The 17,392-nt window shown below is 49.9% G+C and overlaps 5 protein-coding genes across 5 annotated transcripts; 4 read left to right on the forward strand and 1 right to left on the reverse strand.

The window, feature by feature from the left end:
• Window positions 1–231: 231 nt before the first annotated feature.
• On the forward strand, window positions 232–5,119 carry BO83DRAFT_399670 (isoleucyl-tRNA synthetase; the record flags this gene model as incomplete). Its single annotated transcript, XM_025533336.1, has 5 exons — window positions 232–1,704; window positions 1,750–1,766; window positions 2,095–2,497; window positions 2,519–3,137; window positions 3,159–5,119. The coding sequence occupies 5 exons, from the start codon at window positions 232–234 to the stop codon at window positions 5,117–5,119; spliced, it is 4,473 nt and encodes a 1,490-aa protein (XP_025387420.1).
• Window positions 5,120–5,824: 705 nt separating this feature from the next.
• On the forward strand, window positions 5,825–7,798 carry BO83DRAFT_339930 (F-box protein; the record flags this gene model as incomplete). Its single annotated transcript, XM_025528567.1, has 1 exon — window positions 5,825–7,798. The coding sequence occupies one exon, from the start codon at window positions 5,825–5,827 to the stop codon at window positions 7,400–7,402; it is 1,578 nt and encodes a 525-aa protein (XP_025387421.1). The 3' UTR covers window positions 7,403–7,798.
• A 659-nt stretch (window positions 7,799–8,457) lies between these two features.
• Window positions 8,458–9,600, forward strand: BO83DRAFT_428034 (opsin family protein; the record flags this gene model as incomplete). Its single annotated transcript, XM_025535389.1, has 5 exons — window positions 8,458–8,603; window positions 8,659–8,725; window positions 8,788–9,275; window positions 9,327–9,461; window positions 9,519–9,600. 5 exons carry the CDS (start codon window positions 8,458–8,460, stop codon window positions 9,598–9,600), a joined length of 918 nt encoding a protein of 305 aa, XP_025387422.1.
• A 3,653-nt stretch (window positions 9,601–13,253) lies between these two features.
• Window positions 13,254–13,586, reverse strand: BO83DRAFT_389728 (uncharacterized protein; the record flags this gene model as incomplete). Its single annotated transcript, XM_025532820.1, has 1 exon — window positions 13,254–13,586. One exon carries the CDS (start codon window positions 13,584–13,586, stop codon window positions 13,254–13,256), a length of 333 nt encoding a protein of 110 aa, XP_025387423.1.
• A 1,777-nt stretch (window positions 13,587–15,363) lies between these two features.
• On the forward strand, window positions 15,364–16,840 carry BO83DRAFT_389729 (uncharacterized protein; the record flags this gene model as incomplete). The annotated part of the gene is made up of 4 exons (XM_025532821.1): window positions 15,364–15,498; window positions 15,645–15,835; window positions 16,082–16,146; window positions 16,395–16,840. 4 exons carry the CDS (start codon window positions 15,364–15,366, stop codon window positions 16,838–16,840), a joined length of 837 nt encoding a protein of 278 aa, XP_025387424.1.
• Window positions 16,841–17,392: the final 552 nt, after the last annotated feature.

The raw sequence follows: 17,392 nt of genomic DNA on the forward strand, positions 1-17,392 counted from the left end.
TTTGTAAATCTAAGCTACGGGATGGTGCTTTGTCCATCCAGCATACTGTACTCTTGATATATATATACTACCGACTACTAACACCCACCGCCTCCTCAGCCGGCCGCCGCAGTATGAGAATCGGCCGTAACCCAACATGACTTCCTCCAGACCTTCACCGCAGGCCCAGATCTACCCTGGGAAAGGGTTGGGATTCATAAGCATGTTGAGTCACCACATTAACTTTTGGGCATGGCTAATCGGTGTCGCATAGCTCTCGGAGCCTCCCTTCACAATGTCCTAAGCCGCGTCAAGGCCCATCCCCAGATATACCCCGCTATTGATATTGCGTACTCCTCTGCAGAGCCCTTGAACAAGCCAGTAACCTTGCAACTTCCATCAAGTGGTCTTCGTCTACGCTTTGATGGACCCGACCAGCGACTTCGCTTGATCGAGGTGCTGGACTTTTCCAAGATTGCACTTGTTTATAAGAACCAGGAAGTACTGAAAGGTGTGAAGCCGGGGGAACAGTCCGTGACACAGCAAGGCCCCAACTTTCGCCATGTCTACAACCGTCTCTTTGGACCATCTTATCCCGGAGAGTATATACCTCCGGATAGCCCTCAGTCGCCATACGGCACCTATGTGCTATCGTACCCTGGTGTCGCATTCTCTTTCCCTTTGCAGAATTCGGCATGGTCCGATCAGTGTGACTTTGTAGCATTGCTTTCCTCCTCAGCAGCCTTGCCAGCAACGTCTATGGCCATATTCCAGGGCTCATCTTGGCCCGAATCTCGAAACAAGCTATTCACACAGCAACCGCAATTTCCGCGCTCGCCGGCATTGGCAAGTAAAAGCCGAGAGTCTGTTCCGGACGAGATCGAAGAGTTTCTCATACTTGGCGCCGGCAAGATCGAAGTGGTGCGGAGATCGAGCCCACCTGCACTTATCTCGCTGTCAGAAACCACTCCTCAAGACCTCGTCGCCGAGTTCGGGCCACCCGATGCCATCTACCGCAAACATGATCGGAGAATAGCTATTCATAGAGCCGCCGGCCGTAGCGGTGGCGAGGATGCTCTTCACATGGGCTCTTCTCCAGGCAGAGGAATAGATGTTACTGACATCGATCAATCTTCAAACAACAGTGTGTCTGATGATTCGGACGACGAACTCTTCCAACCAAACGCATCGGATCCTTCGTCACTACCGTCGGAATGCTTCTTCAACTACTTCCACCATGGCTTTGATGCATTCATCTCCTATCCCACCACGCCCGGCCCAGCCTTCCCAGAATCTGACCAGAGAGACCCCACTCCACCCCCACCCCATTCGCAGTTAGTGGTGACCAAGATCATCCTACATGGAAATGTGCTGGGTTCATATCCTTTCAATCGTCATCGCCGCAGCCGGTGGAGGATCATTTTCAGTTCGCCTGATGATTTTGTTACTTCGGAGACTCGTTATGAAGAGGTTTCAGAGCGTCTCAGGTCAACCTGGAGGGGATCATATGCGAGCCCTGCGGAGGAGCGGGCTCTACAGCGACCCATGGTTTTGAACCGAGGGTGGGGCGACAGCCCAGAGAGCAGCGTCGAATTTCTCGGTGGATGGGAAGAGAGCACAGGCAAAGGGCAGAGGGCGGGCCACGACGCGCATGACGGCGGACTAGGCAATACGGAGCTCTTCGGATTCCCTGGTCTGTTGTTCGAGGTGATGAAGAATGGCGCAGTGAGCTGCTTGACTATCTATTAACCTGATCATTTCCTCGCAAAGGTGGGCCGGAGTTTTGGGTTGGTGTCTTCTGGCAAGCATCAGATTCATGGATATTGCATACTTTGATAGAAATATTGTACTAATTCAAGCCAACGTTGCTTTATGGAGAGGTTGCTTTTCGGGTCTACTATGTGTATCTAATCCTGGCTTCCGTATTGAATGACAGCCCCCCAATTATATAATGGTTGTTATTGGTAGGTCGCGTAACATACCGTAATACAAATACAACTCTTTTGCGGCCGCATCGGAGATGGGTGGACATTCTTTGAATCTCCGCTCCCCAACCAGTCACCACCCACCCTCTCGCCCAATTCTCCCAAACTCAAACAGTGGGATATGATACAGCGGTAGTATGCCGGACCTGCCACGGACGCTCGCTCGGTCCTGGTCGTCGACGCTCAAGCTCCCGAAATCGACGTTCCCTGCACGCGTGACGCCGGCCGATCGGACAAAATACCTGCAGCGATGCACCGACGACCTCTACGCCTGGCAACAGCGTGAACGACCAGCCAGCCAGCCGTTCGTCCTACACGATGGACCGCCATACGCAAACGGCGAACTTCATATTGGCCATGCACTCAACAAAGTACTAAAAGACATTATTTGTCGTGTGCAGCTCGGTCTGGGAAAGCGGATACGATACGTACCGGGATGGGACTGTCACGGCTTGCCGATAGAGCTGAAGGCACTGGAAGCGCAAAAGGAACTACAGGGACAGGAACACAATGGGCCCGTTAGCGCAGCGTTGGTACGCAAGGCTGCGCGCAAGTTGGCTGATCGGACAGTCAAGGCGCAGATGAAGGGATTCCGGAGCTTCGCGGTTATGGCGGATTGGGAGAATCATTGGAAGACTATGGATAAGGCGTTCGAGAAGAGACAACTTGGTGTTTTTCGCGAAATGGTCGATAAGGGATTGATTTATCGGAGATTCAAGCCGGTTTACTGGTCGCCGTCGACTGGTACGGCACTGGCGGAGGCTGAACTGGAATACAAGGAAGATCATGTCTCAACGGCTGCTTTGGTGAAATACCCTCTTGCTAGCATCCCGGAGCATCTGGCACAGGACCCCCTGCTCAAGGATAAGGAAATCAGCGCTGTTATTTGGACTACGACTCCCTGGACACTCCCGGCAAACGCGGCTATCTCGGTTCACCCGTCTTTGGATTACACCATCGTCGACTCGGATACGCAGGGCTATCTTCTCATCGCACAGTCTCGACTGGAATATCTCGAGGGCATCCTGAAGGAGGATCTGTCGGTCATTGTACCGGCTATCCCTGGATCGAAGCTCGCTGACCAAACAACCTACCGATCTCTGTTCAAGGGACCCGATGCGGAGCCGCAACCCATCATCGCCGCGGACTTTGTCACCGCTGACTCTGGGTCCGGTCTTGTTCATTGCGCCCCAGGCCACGGTATGGAGGACTACGAAGCCTGCTTATCCCGAGGTATCCCCGCATTCGCTCCCGTGGACGACAACGGCAAATTCACCGACAAGGCCATGCCCAGTGACCCGACGAGGCTCAGTGGAAAGAGCGTTCTGGGTGATGGAAACGCTGCAGTTCTCGAATACGTCGAATCTCAAGGCCTGCTGATCACCAAGCACAGATACGAGCACAAGTATCCTTACGACTGGCGGTCGAAGCTTCCCATCATCATCCGCGCCACAGAGCAATGGTTTGCCGACGTAGCCGACATCCGTGGCAGCGCCATGACTGCATTGGAAGATGTCAACTTCGTGCCCACCGCCGGAAGACAACGACTGGAGAACTTCGTCAAGAACCGCAGCGAATGGTGTATCTCGCGTCAACGCGCCTGGGGTGTCCCTATCCCGGCGCTCTACCACCGCGGCACCGGCGATGCTTTGCTCACCAAGGACAGCGTATCCCACATTATGAACGTCATCGAGGAGCGTGGCATTGACGCATGGTGGACAGATGATGCCAACGACGAGGCTTGGATCCCACCAGCTCTCCGAGATGCCTCTGGACCCGGCTACAGACGCGGAACTGACACCATGGACGTGTGGTTCGACAGCGGCACCAGCTGGACCGAGATCGACCTCCCTTACCGTGACGGTGGATATCCTGCAGACGTCTACCTAGAGGGCACCGACCAACACCGTGGATGGTTCCAGTCCGGTCTTCTCACCTTCATTGCCCACCAACTCGCCTCCGGACAGACTACTTCCCCTCGCGCGCCGTTCAAGAACCTCGTCACTCACGGGTTCACCCTGGACGAGGAGGGACGCAAGATGAGCAAGTCAATCGGCAACGTTATCCAGCCGGACTCGATCATGGACGGCACGCTCTTGCCGCCCCTCAAGCCGAGAAAAGGCAAGGGGAAGAAGCAGGCTGAGAACCAGGCACCGGTCTACGACGCTCTTGGCCCGGATGCTCTGCGGATGTGGGTTGCAAGCAGCGACTACACGCGGGATGTTGTGATTGGCAAGCAAGTTCTCCAGACGGTCAATACTAGTCTGCACAAGTACCGTGTGACGTTCAAGTTGTTGCTAGGTGCCTTGTCCGACTTCCGTCCGGAGGATCGTCTTTCTTATGACCAGCTGCAACAGGTGGATCGCATCGCGTTGAAACATCTCTCCGACACAGTCTTGGCCTGCCAAAAGGCCTGCGAGAACTTTGAATTCTACAAGGCCGTGAATGCCATTAACCGCTGGGCTAATCTTGAGTTCTCTGCATTCTATATGGAAGCTATCAAGGACCGCCTTTACACCTACGCCGAGAACAGCACCAGCAGACGGGCCGCCCAGACGACTTTGTTCCACATCTATCACTACCTCCAAGAGGTGCTTGCCCCGATCACTCCGTTGTTGGTAGAAGAGACCTGGGAGCACACGCCCGAAGCCATCAAAACCCACTGCGAGCATCCGCTGAGACGGATTGTTTCCGCGCCCGCCTCCGAATGGCAGAATCAGGCTCTGGAAGCAGACTACCAGGACATCGTGGCCGTGAACTCGGTCGTCAAGGCGATTCAAGAAAGGGCCCGTGGTCAGAAGCAGATGGGCTCTTCCCTTCAATCGTTCGTCCACATTGTTCTTCCCAAGGACGCTACAAGCGAATCAGTCTTCGCGCGCCTCCAGACCGAACTGCCTGATGTGTTTGTTGTCTCGTCGGTCAGCCTCGGGGCGCACGAGGAGGCAATCCCGGAGGACATCCGCAATGCGGAGTGGCAGTATAGTGAGGTGTACGAGCTGCCGAGAGGAGGCACAGGCACGGTATATGTGTATACCCCGCAGGCGAGCAAGTGTCCGCGCTGTTGGCGGTATGTGGTGCCCGAGACAAAGGCGGCGGAAGAGACGGTGTGTGGGCGGTGCGAGGAGGTAGTGCAGGAGTTGGATGCATCGAGCTGAGTGGTCAGTTCCTTGTTAGCATATGAATCGCACAAGCTAGTGCTGCATGTATATTATAATAGTAACAAATAGGATATAGTAGATCTGGGTTAGGTTTCCCTGGCTCGCCAGCATTAGCGGCTGTAGTACATGGTAGGATCCCTGCGAAAATCGATCAAGCGACTGTCTGTCCGCTTGGCGGCACGGAACAGCTTGAGGCGTGGTGTAAACATAAAAGTGCGTGGCCTGAGCAATGCCGGATCAAGACCCTTGGATTATATATCGGGCCAACCCAAATCAATGATATAACTCGCCGAAGTCATGAGGAGATGACCAAGCTGTTAATCCCCAGATATGGACGCGCCAGAATTATTCCTTATCACCGGGAGACACTGGCTTTAATATATGGCCTGCTCTTGAGGTAATTAGTAGACCAGATAGCAAATTTAGCGCATCCAAGATACTACTACTATCTGCCTATCCCATTGCCTGGATGTCGCCATGTGATGACCATTCCAGCGTACCAAGTAACAGCCGGTCTTTGTCTAGTGAGAATGTAATATCGGCTAAGGGACGCTAGTCTGTTTGCTGTATAGTTAGTCTATGTGTATGTAGGGGTTTTGCTGGGTGATAGAACCTTGACTAGCGCCGGTCGAGGTGGTCAAATCCTCTTCCTAGGCTACACAGTTATCAGCTTTGTATCAAAGATCACATCGCACATCGAGGATGAGACTCGACGACCTGCCCGGTGAGCTTATTCTCCAAATTGTTCCCCTCCTCACGAGGCAGGATCATGCGCAACTAGTGCTGGTTTGCAAGGATTGGTACTCCCTGTTTATTCCCCACCTATATCAACATGTCGTGCTTCCCCTGAACGATTATATTGACGCCAAATATGGTGACTTCCGTTGGAGCGAGTATCTCCCTGTGCGTCGGTTTACAATAGCTCTGCTTGAGAATCCAACCCTCGCTCCCTTGATCCGCTCCCTGGAGCTTTACCCTAGCTATGGCGAGGAAAAGTGGAAACATCGACCTCCGCTGAAGCCACCTGGGGAAGAAAAATTCCTCCCATTTATGCTGCCCTTTGGAGATGCTAAGCGCAAATATCGCCGCAGATTCCGAGCGTGGCGCCAAGACCTCAAAGATGATCTAGAACGCGAGATTTGGATTAAGGCCCAACGATATGAAGATGCCTGGCTGGCCTTGCTCATGGTGCAAGTCAAGAATCTTGAGAGATTCGTCATTGAATTACCCGGAGAGTGGGATCAGTATTGTATCCTGGAGCAAAATATGCTAGTCAAGTGTTCCGTCCACTTTGAACGGGTTATTCATTGGGCAAGTAACCCAAGACTGGGGATTCTAACGCACCTAAAGCACGTCTTGTTGGCCGACGGTCCAAATCTGCTGGAATGGGGGCATACTGAAGGCGCAATTCCCTTGAAGAGGCTGATCCCTTATCTCCGGATTCCATCGCTGCGAAAGCTTTACGTGCATAACGCGTGTGATCGAACTCAATTTGACATGCCCAGTGACTCGGTCCTCCCATTGACCCATCTGGATCTCCTGGCATCCACTGATGGCCTACCTAATCTCTCTCGTCTGCTGGAAAGGTGTCCAAAGCTACAGTCATTTACCCTCGAATTGGGGGACTGGGGGGATAATCATACGCACGATTACCTGGATCACTCGCACCTGTACCAGCCTTTACAACAATCTCAATCTTCGTTGCATCATTTGAATTTAACTTTCCTGAGCGACCTGACTGAGCAGGATGCCGAAAACCCAACGCCTATCTTCTTCGGAAGGTTGACCGGATTCCCTAATCTCCAAACTGTCCATATACGGTGGGGTAACTTGCTGCCATTTGTCGGGAAAGGGTCCTACAACCCTAGCATACCTCTTCGGGAGGTGCTTCCACGCTCGCTGCAACATCTCTATATTGATGATTGCTTGGTCCAGTCCTCGCGGGCCTTGTGCTGTGAACTCGAAAACCTGGTGGTACACCTTTCGGAGACCGTCCCTGTGCTCAAGACGCTCTATCTTCGGTACGCCGTCAGAGAGCAAGCACCCGGCCAAGGATGTATAAAGTGTACCCTGGGTCATTGGTCCAACTATCGAATGATGGAAGCAGACCCGATCATCAATGCCCGTCTACTGGAATTACAGGGAAGGTTCGGTGCGTCGGGCGTGGAGTTCCGAATCATCGGACCAGGAGCCACGGCGGTGTCTTTCCCTCAGGATGGTGCTATCAGGAAAAAGTGGCCTCGAAGAAAACCGAGGAGAATCATGAGAGCTGGGGTTTAAGCCCGGTGCAAATGGAGACAGCGGAGATGTCTGTTTGTAAAGGGATCGGAGAGTCAAAACAATCATACTAGCATATCAGATTTAAGAAGACTGTCAAGATCAAGGGGGGAGTTGGTGTGGCATGAGGATGTGGCAGTAACGGGGATTGTGTGGAAGCTGTGAGATCGGAATGGGAAGGCAAAGGCATGATACACGCTAAGCTCGACCTTGCTGGACCCTAACTATGCATATCACGGGACCGCTTCTATTTGACGCCATAACTTGAAACCAATGGATGTAAAGTAAGTATTGTGTAAACCACCTCGTCTGATACATGATTTGGTGACTTTCGTGGAGACCAAGGAAGTACCATGTTTAACTGGGGACTGTACACGAGTCACTAAGTCACTATGGAGTAGTAGCTGTCTTCTTCTTTGTACCTTCTTTCTTCTCTCTTTAGTTAGTCACCTACATTGCATTTACAATAGTATTATACTGTTTTTGAATGATGAACATGTTTATTATCACTAAATTGACTAACATTGTAGGTGGATGCAACCGTACCTTGTAGCTGAGTCATGCCCGAGTTAGGGATGGCGTCATGCCGCGGGGAGGGCAACGTCTCAGTGGAGCTTCCCATCTTCCATTCCATCTTCCCATCTTCCCCATCTTCACCCAAGCGGAGACGCATTCGTATCATGCAACCACTGCTGACCAGCCAGCTTTCCAAGTTCCAGACAAACATGGACACGGCACCAAATCCCCCCCGGTTACACGGTTCCCCATCAAGCCCGCGGTCGCATCCGCCTTGATTGGTTCTCCGTCGCTCTCGAATCTCAATGACGACAACATCGAGGTCAGCATGACGCTGGTCGCTGGGGAACGGAGAATCCCACATCGTTGCTCCTCTTTTCTTCACTGGATCATGGCCAGCCTGCATCTCGGCTCTCCCGGTTCCCGTTAAATACCCAGTCGATCCCCCTCATATACGCTCCTTTCCCCCGCAATATCCTTATCGCATCGGACCGTCTCTACAACCATCATCAGTGTCGATAGTTCTGTTGAAATCCATCAACATGATCGAGTCCTTCATCAAGGCGACTCCAACTCTCCCTTGGCCTGAGCCATCGCCCACCTCGTCGGTGGCGCCCATTCCCACCGTCGTTCCCGGCAGTGATCCTATCTTCCAGGTGCTCCATGACACTGGGAAACGGACACTATGGTAAGACCGTTGTGGACGGAGATGTGACGACTATAGCTAATCTTGAGTTACACAGGGTGGTCACTGTGCTCATGGGTATCTCCTCTCTCGTGTTCTACGTTCTAGGTGCTCGGGTTCCTATCGTATGTTCTCAAGCTATCGTGATGATATTACAAGATAAGCAACTAACTCTCAGTCTGGTTAGAATAAACGTGTGTTCCATGTTATTGTTGCTCTCGCCAGCACCATCTCCTTTATTGTCTACCTTGCTCTGGCGACTGGACAAGGCATGGATTGGAAGCTCGACATCCTCAAGGAGCACAACAAGCACGTCCCCAACACCACGCAGGAATACTACCGCCAGATCCTCTGGCTCCGCTATGTCCTCTGGTTCTTGACTGAGCCTTTGGGCCTTATCAGCTTGTCGCTGCTTTCCGGTCTGCCCGGAGCTCACCTGCTCATCGCCATCGCGGCCGACTTTATCATGCTGGGCTCGGGTATTCTGGGTACCTATGCTGGCCATTCCTCGCGCAGATGGGTCTGGTTCACTATCAGCGCAATCGGCTATCTGACGACGGTTTACCATATCAGTGTCCATGGAAGCCGGGCAGCAAGCAACAAGGATGTCCAGACCAAGCGGTTCTTCGGAACTCTATCGGGTGTCATGTTGTTTGTCAAGCTCCTATACCCAGTGTAAGTTTCCCTCAGCTCAAGATGCGTTAACGGTATACTGACATGGACTAGTGCCCTCGCTGCGGGAGCTTTGGCTCTGAAGATCAACGTTGATGTCGAGACTATCCTCTTCGCTATCTACGATATCTTCTCGCAGGGTATTCTCGGATACTGGCTGCTTATTGCACACGACGGCGCTCCTGGAATGTACGTGTCAACTGCTGATCACTCTGAAACCTAGCACCAAACTAACTGCTATATTAGTACCCTCAACGTTGACGGATTCTGGTCCCACGGTCTGGGTAACGAGGGGGCCATTCGCATCAGCGAAGAGGACGGGGCATAAACAACCCACTCGGTTCTCAGGTGCCTCAAGATTACATGGGTGGCGCGTCTTCGGTAATACATTACCTTGGTTCGCCAATCAATGTGCCAGTCGCTACAGGACTTACATATAACCCTCCTTTCATCATCTCACTACCATACGTACACTCTTTAATGATCACGACATGATATGACATGACACTTTCAGCATCATATGAAGCCAGTATGACACTAATATGCCCCGAATACCACGAAGTGGAAAAGTTTCGGTTACGCGTGATGGCAATTATCTTTCTGAAGGATATAATCAACCCTACTTCTTTCTACAGGATCACTGTCTATTGATTGCACATTGTGTATAGTTGTCTTCCTGTTTCCAGTTAGGACGAAATTGGGCGTTTGGATATCGAGCTGCCTGTAACGCACATGTGCTCTTGTATGGTGTAGTTGGTTTACTTTGAGTTCTAGTTTAGTTCAGGAACGTATCTACAAGATCAGAATGTCATAACAAATAAACTTGATTTCTACCCTTGTTTATAGAACAAGATAACTCGTAACAGTAGTTACTCCTTGAAACATAATCCCCTTCGTCCATCTGGTGGGCCTCCTGTACTACCTTGCAGCTACCACCACCATCATCATTCTCGTCATCTGATCAATAAACAAAACAACAGGGATTATTCCTAGTTCTTGACCCCTGTCTAGTCCAAACGGGGATTTGCCAAACCACCAAGGTAGTCAGGTAGTCACCTGATCTGTGGCCCAGTCCTGATGGAACAAACTAGCAAGGTGAGATGCCATCAGCGTACCACTACAGCTAACTGGATGGAATTGCCACAATGTTATATTATTATGCTACTATCATGAGCGAAAGTAGGAGAACGAAACTATATCTGTCTAACCTCTCATTTTTCTACTTTCTATACATCAATAATACAAGCAGCCGTACTCTATATCTCGCCATAATTTTCATGTAAAATGCGTGGAATATCAGTTAGAGCCCATCTGTCCCTCTAGATGTGAGCAGGATAATTCACCAAGCACAAAAAGGCGAAGTTAATCAGTCTGACCCTGCAGGTATAGTGCACCGTGCCTTCCTAGAGAAGACGTCACGAACATCATCTTCCGATAGCATGTTTCTTCCATTAAGAGGTATTTAGGAAGCATCTGATACCATAACTGAATTGACAACGTTCTTCTTCTTCGTTCTTCTTAGATTATTAGATATAGCATGTCCTGGTTCGAATACGTTACTGGGAGGAAACAACCTGTGCCGGGTTGCACCACTACGCTTCGGCCAGTGTAAACTGCACGCTTCTTCTTCGACACGGAGCACGTCCCTCGTGTGGACTCGAATGGTACAGAGTGAACACCACGAAATCGGATACGCGATTTAGGAAAGTCAATAACGATGCTATTCGCATTGCAGGCGTCAGTTCCGATTAGGATGCCGGTTGGAAGGCGTTCGGGCACCAGTGCTTCCGCTTCTATGTGTCCGTCCGCCAAAGGGATCTGTAACGAGGCTATTCCGTCGGCCGTGACATCTAAACCAAGCGTGCAGTCTATGATACTCACTCAGCCTAGCCAGATCGTCAGCGAAACAGCGTCATGAAATATCCGGGCCATAGATGAACATACTGCTTCAGTTGCGCTTATGTAGTTCAGCAGGTGATGGATCTATCAGTTATCTGGATTGTGCGGTTATATGTGGACATGAAACTGTAGTCATTATTCAGAAGCAGAACCTTTTTAGTAACGAGAGCGTCCCTTAAGGTGGTAATTTTGTCGACTGCAGATTACCCCGTCCATGATAACGTCTGTCTCTGACTTCGCCCGACAATAAGCCGTCGAACTTCCATAGCGGCTTAGTTTCGCATTAGATTTGCCTTTGGTATGTTTTTCGTGTTACAAAGGGTCCGGGATGAAATATTACTATTCTTTTCCAACGGCGTCGAAGGCGTCCATGAACTCAGTAGGTACCTCATATGCCCCATAGGATGTGGAATATACCCCCGATGTAGTGTTTATAAGCTTAGGTTGGTAGTTCTGCTAACCTGCACAAAGACTCTTGGTCTAGTTCCATGCCCATAAACCCCTTATAGGTTGTCGATAATATGTAGGGACGTTGGTCTTATCTCATCTTTGTGGTTTATTGTACTGGTACACCTGTTCCTATTCTTTCTTCAGTTGGGTACCAAACGAGAGCAGCTTCTAGCTGTGTATCAGGTCGCTGGATTTCAGATCTGGGAGAGGATGCAACGTCGAAGGGGTCGAACAACGCCGGCTTGTCTATAACCACACTGACAATGATCATAGCGTCATGAGGTCAGGAAATGTAGATGCTACTCTGGCTGCGCAGAGCGATGAGACCTCCACCATTGTTTCCTGAACGATCTCCAACAGATCAGACGTCAAACAAGAGATAGCATCGAAAGGTGGCGGCTGGCCGAGCATCGACCGCACTTAGTGCGGCCGGCAGTGACCACACAGCGAAGGTTGCCATCGGGGCAGGATGGCAGTCTCTCAGCAGATTTGAGCAGCCCACACTCGCGCACGTAAGTACGAATGCTAGCTAGGGTAGACATTACAGGTCACGTCTGGCGCAAGGAATAAACTTCCAATGTCTTTTTCGGGCGCACAATAGTCTCTTTGCGTCCGCTGCGAATAGGTTGTCTTTGTGTGCTGTCCTTTATCACCAATTCTGCACAAGCGTTCTCATCTGAGTGTTGGGTACGCGGTGGCTAGTATAATTAGAGCCCAAATCGGCATATGAATGATCTTGTTATCCTGATATCCATATTGTACCTATAACGACAGGCTTTCACTTCTGCAGCATCGTGTTAGACATTCCTGTCGGTTCTTTTGATAGTATGTAAGGATACACACCTTCTGCTCTATGCACGTATCTATCATGTATCCATAAGGAACGACCATCTGCTCGTCCTTTGTCGGAGGATTCTATCTAGTCTTCTGGCACCAGATACTACTCTCTATCCCAGGTCTTTTGAACAACAGACCATGCCGCTAGTCCATTTCTCCAGGCCCTTGTAGTGGTAGAGATCATCAAAAGGCTCCAGCTTCAGAGGGTGAACCTTCATTCAGGAGACGTTCACAATATGCAGTTTTGGGCAAGTGTAATTGTCTTTCGGGTGCTCCACCATGTAGACAGGGCATTGAACGCATTCCTCACGCGTAGAAGTAAGCTATAAGGCCACAATGATAATATCGGGTACCTTGCGATACCCGTAGGGATACATGGACGACTTAAAATCGCCGAATTTTACATCGATCAACTGGGAGCAAACGACACCCCCTTCCCCATAGCCTGTCCAATGTGCTGGATAAGTATTTGTTAGACACCATCTTCTCCTTGTTCAGCCGCAACGGTATTTTTGGATAGGCCATATGTTCAAAGGCCCATCAAAGTCGATCTCATGTATAGCACAGCTATTGATAGTGCGTATGTCAGTAGCCATGCCGCGTCTTTAGTAAATCCAGCTCCCTGAACGCACGCAGTTTTCTTTCTCTGCAAAGCTGATTCCTTCGAAGAGCTGCTCTTCGGTCGGACCTACAGTATATCAGTATAGTGGGCGAAAGCCGAACGGGAATTCAGAACTTACACATGCAGGTAATGATACTCTTTTCACTCGAGTACCACTGAACAACGGCGCAGGGTTAGGGAACGTCCGAGATAATCTTGTCGCCCAAATGGTTGCGCTGCGGGCTGTGAGGCATGCTCTTTGCATCGGATCCCACGCGCGCAGGAAGGATATTGAGCATGACTTCTGTCATTCTGCTCATACCAACGTTTCCACGGTTACTGTCGATGGTAAATCCCATGTCCGAAAAAGCATCTGCAGAAGTGATCACCCAGTCGTTTGTGATGACTTTCGACTCCTTGCCTTGCATTGAATCCGTAGTCGAAACTTTCGGGGGCTCTGCCTTTGAGAGACCGCCTCGCTTGGAGAGCGCGAAAAGGGTCTGCCGATAACGTACTACCTGTGCCATGTAAGGAGTGACAATTGTCACATCCTTTCCGCTGTAACCGCCATTTTATTGCGACAGTTCACAGGGATCAAATGGCAAAACCCACAGCCTATTTCCGTCATTTCGATGGGATTCGTTTCTCCGAAACGAGGCATGTAGAAGATTGCTAAGGATTCTCCTTGCATCTCGTCCCTGGCAAGTTCTTCGGAGAACTGACGGCTCTTAACCCTATATTATCTCATCATATTCTGGGATCTGTTGGACCCAGTTATTCCAGCGGCCAGCGGAAGGCACCACGTGTGGGATCTCCTCCACGAAAGTGGAGGTTACCCTGTTCTCGCTTAGGGAAGAAACATCCAATTGGGTTCACTGTCTACCATTATCCAAGCACGATGGAAGTTGACTTGCCTCCTATATTCCAAGATGGATCCTCCAAAAGACACTGTTCCAGATTTAGTCCAAAGCTGATAGCTGTTATTTCTGTGGCCGCCTTATTCTTCGCTGTCATTTCCTCGAACAAGTCCCTATCTGAAAGAATCATATGGGCCTTTACTTTCCCTGGCCATGGCACATGTTCCGGACATTTGGTTGCGAGGTAAAAGCCGACCAAGTCGAGTCACGAGTATAGCCTCGCGTAGTTGTGTCGAGTTCCGGACTGGACTGTGTATTATATTAGACTAAGTATCGATCGCGCAAGACACAGCAGCGCTATCCAGCGCCGCTCGCGACCCGACAGCCCCTATAACCCTGACCGGGGGATTTATAATGGTTGGATCACCAGTGTATTTCTTAGGAGACCAACAAACCGGACATGTAGAGGCCGGTGCAGAACCGAGGAATCACCCATGCCACGAGCTCTGCTATTCCAAAGATATACCCTTTGGTCCGCGGACTTACTACTACGGGAGTAGCATCCAAATTGTCCAGAGCCTTTGAAATATGAGGAACGACCACCGACAGTTCTTGCGTATTGTTGCACCATTTTGACGACCTGCCCTAAGTGATCTTGGCATACTAGCCCAGACCCTATGTGGCCCGGAAGATGAACTTGGTAGTCACTGCTTGTACTCACCATCAAGATGCAGTCCGCCTGAAAAGACTTGGAGGTAGAGTCATATACCCCTAGCAGCTTCATACTTCTGGCGAGGCTGGACTTAGCCAAAGTCCCCTCGGACGGGTTGGATAGTATCCCAAATTAACATCAGCCTCTGTTCGGTTAAAAATCCTAGTCCTTGTTTTGCTTTCTGGATGTTCCTGATCTGTCTAGCGTCTTTGCTAAGTTGTATTAGTTCTATTCGAGGTTTTCTTTCTGGAGATAGGTGGGTAACAAATGCTATACTCCTTGGAGGCAGACCACACGCCGTGCTTGGAAGATCGTAGTAATAAAGCTGACAGTGGCTATTGTATCTCTTCCGCAGGCGATGAGATTGATAACATCGCCACTTCGTGTACATCCGGAAAGGGGCGATAGTTGCAAGAGTTTTGCAATATCACGGCCTATCGGTCGTCGAAGATGAGACTGTCAATGACTGGAGAAACTTGTTGCCGATGATTAAATGCTGTGTGAAACGAGTCTCAGGCAATCTCCAGCTCGCTTTTGTATTCCGATGTACTGAGTGCGTGTTGATTGTCAGTTAATTAACCGATTTCATTTGCAAAGCGGCCTCCGCAGTAGTAGGAATCGTCTCGGATGCTGGGCGCAGTGTATTTTTATGCAGCCTGCTATTTGCCCCTTATACCTCCTTTGTATGCGTAGTATAAAATGGCTTGAATGCCCCGGGCCAATTTCAGAATTGCCATGTGTGTTTATAGGTGGAGGACCACAATCAATCTCGCAGGAAAAGACTCGCATCTTGGTATATTGCGTTCATCATGCCACTGCAAGTCTCAAGTACTTAGCAAGAGAGTGTCTGAGGGGACAAATCTCCTCATAGTAAGCTTCTTCACAAAATACTGGGAGCCATGATCCACTATAACGGTTGCTCCTTAGATGAAGACATGTTCATTTGCTTCACAATGAGTAGTTAGTACATATCTCATCGCAACAGGCGACCAAATCCTCCTGCTGTTTTTCTCCAGGTCCTAGGCCCAGTGTATTCTGACACAGAATGCACGTCTGAAGAATTTCCAAGGCCTTTGGATGCTGATACCAAAAAAAGATATATGATGAAGCTGCCCGATTTATTTAGGAGGATTGTGATAAACCGAGCAGAGAACACCACCAACAAGACCAGCAATGGCTTTGGCTCTGACTGCCTCAAAGAGTCCCGGTCTGTCCATAAGAGAGAAAACGCCGGCAGGGGCCCAGTAACATTCATGCTTGAATTTCCTGGCCCCATTCTAGACGGATGTACTGAGATTCCCAATAGAGGAAACTTATCAAAACTTCGAGACTGCGAATGATAAAACATTCCTGGGCGGAGTGCCCACGGCGTCCGCAGGTCCTGCATACGTTTCGCTTGCGCTGCATAGTTCCCTTAATAACTTGTACAGCCTATAATAACAATGATTAATAGCTTTGATACATACGATGCGTCCTCGCCCTCTTCCTCCTCGGCCGCCTCCTCGGCCAGCAGTGCCAGTGAGCTGGCCCATTAGTAGTAGAAAAAAAGGCATAACGGGTATTCGTGCCTGGTTTCTCGCACTTGAAATAGTAGAGACTTGCTAAGAGCCTGCTGATATTGATGCTGTTGGGATCCTTCTGGCTTAGTCAATAGGCCACGGCACATCAAGCATCAAAGCACATTCTTTTCATGCCTTGATCGTCACGGCCCAAGTATCTCCAACGACCTTGTTGTATAGAGTCAGCATATCTTGTGTATCATAAAGGTCAACTCTGCGTTTGTGCTGTTTGGCATGGTATGCAAAAGATATTCTTTCCTCGATCGTCAATAGCGGTTCATCAACTGTCCAAAGAGCACCGTTTGGACTACCGCGATGTGGTAAACAGTGTACGCTCAAGTGCTGAGCAAGATGCTCTTTCGGTAGGTAAAGCTGAAATGTTGTGCATGTCATTTAAAAGAACATGCGGAGACCGGAGCCAGAATGAAGCCTGCCGTTTCTCATTTGCGACAGCCCTCAGTTTGGTACGTCAAGAGGACGTGGAGAAAATGACCGACGGCACGCCGCTAGTCCGCTTCATGGACCCTGCGGGAGGTTATTGGAACTCCCGCTTGTATTTCCTAGTGGAGTTTGAACACCAAACCTATTCCCATGTTTCGGGATCCTCACCAATGTCGCAGTTGGCAGCCATGAGCCGATCAAGTATATCTTGAATTCCAGTTCGTCTTTACATTCTTTATCATGAGCCTCTAGGACCCAATCTTCAAGTTTGAGTGTATCCGGTTGGCAATGCCGTGGAGTACTAAACTGATGGTATCGATGTAACTCCAATCACAGTGGCAGCAGAGAGGATTCACTGTGAGTAGAGGTCAGTATCAGAAAAATCCGTATGAGCATGGACTGCTGGGTTTTGATACGCCAAAAAGAAACACTCACAAGGAGACTGCTGTATTCCTCCAGCACTCATTCCGTGGCCCTAGGACCACACCAGAATTCATTTCAGGCGATGACTTCGAAACTGTCATAAAAGTCCACAGCAAGTGATAGACTTCCCCAGCTGCCAGTCCGATTTGATAACTTCCTTGTTTTCAAACGTGTTGTATATTGCTGTGGCACTCTCATTATCGACATATTCGAAGATTTCTGGAACGTTTTTTACACTTTGAAGTGTCGTCGCGCCGTATCTATGTTATATATAGGTTCATCCCAAACATAAAGGAGACAAGAGCAATGCTCAGGGTATCCTAAACCAGGAAGGCATACTG

This window comes from Aspergillus eucalypticola, assembly GCF_003184535.1.
Source record: "Aspergillus eucalypticola CBS 122712 chromosome Unknown BO83scaffold_15, whole genome shotgun sequence".
NCBI lineage: Eukaryota > Fungi > Ascomycota > Eurotiomycetes > Eurotiales > Aspergillaceae > Aspergillus > Aspergillus eucalypticola.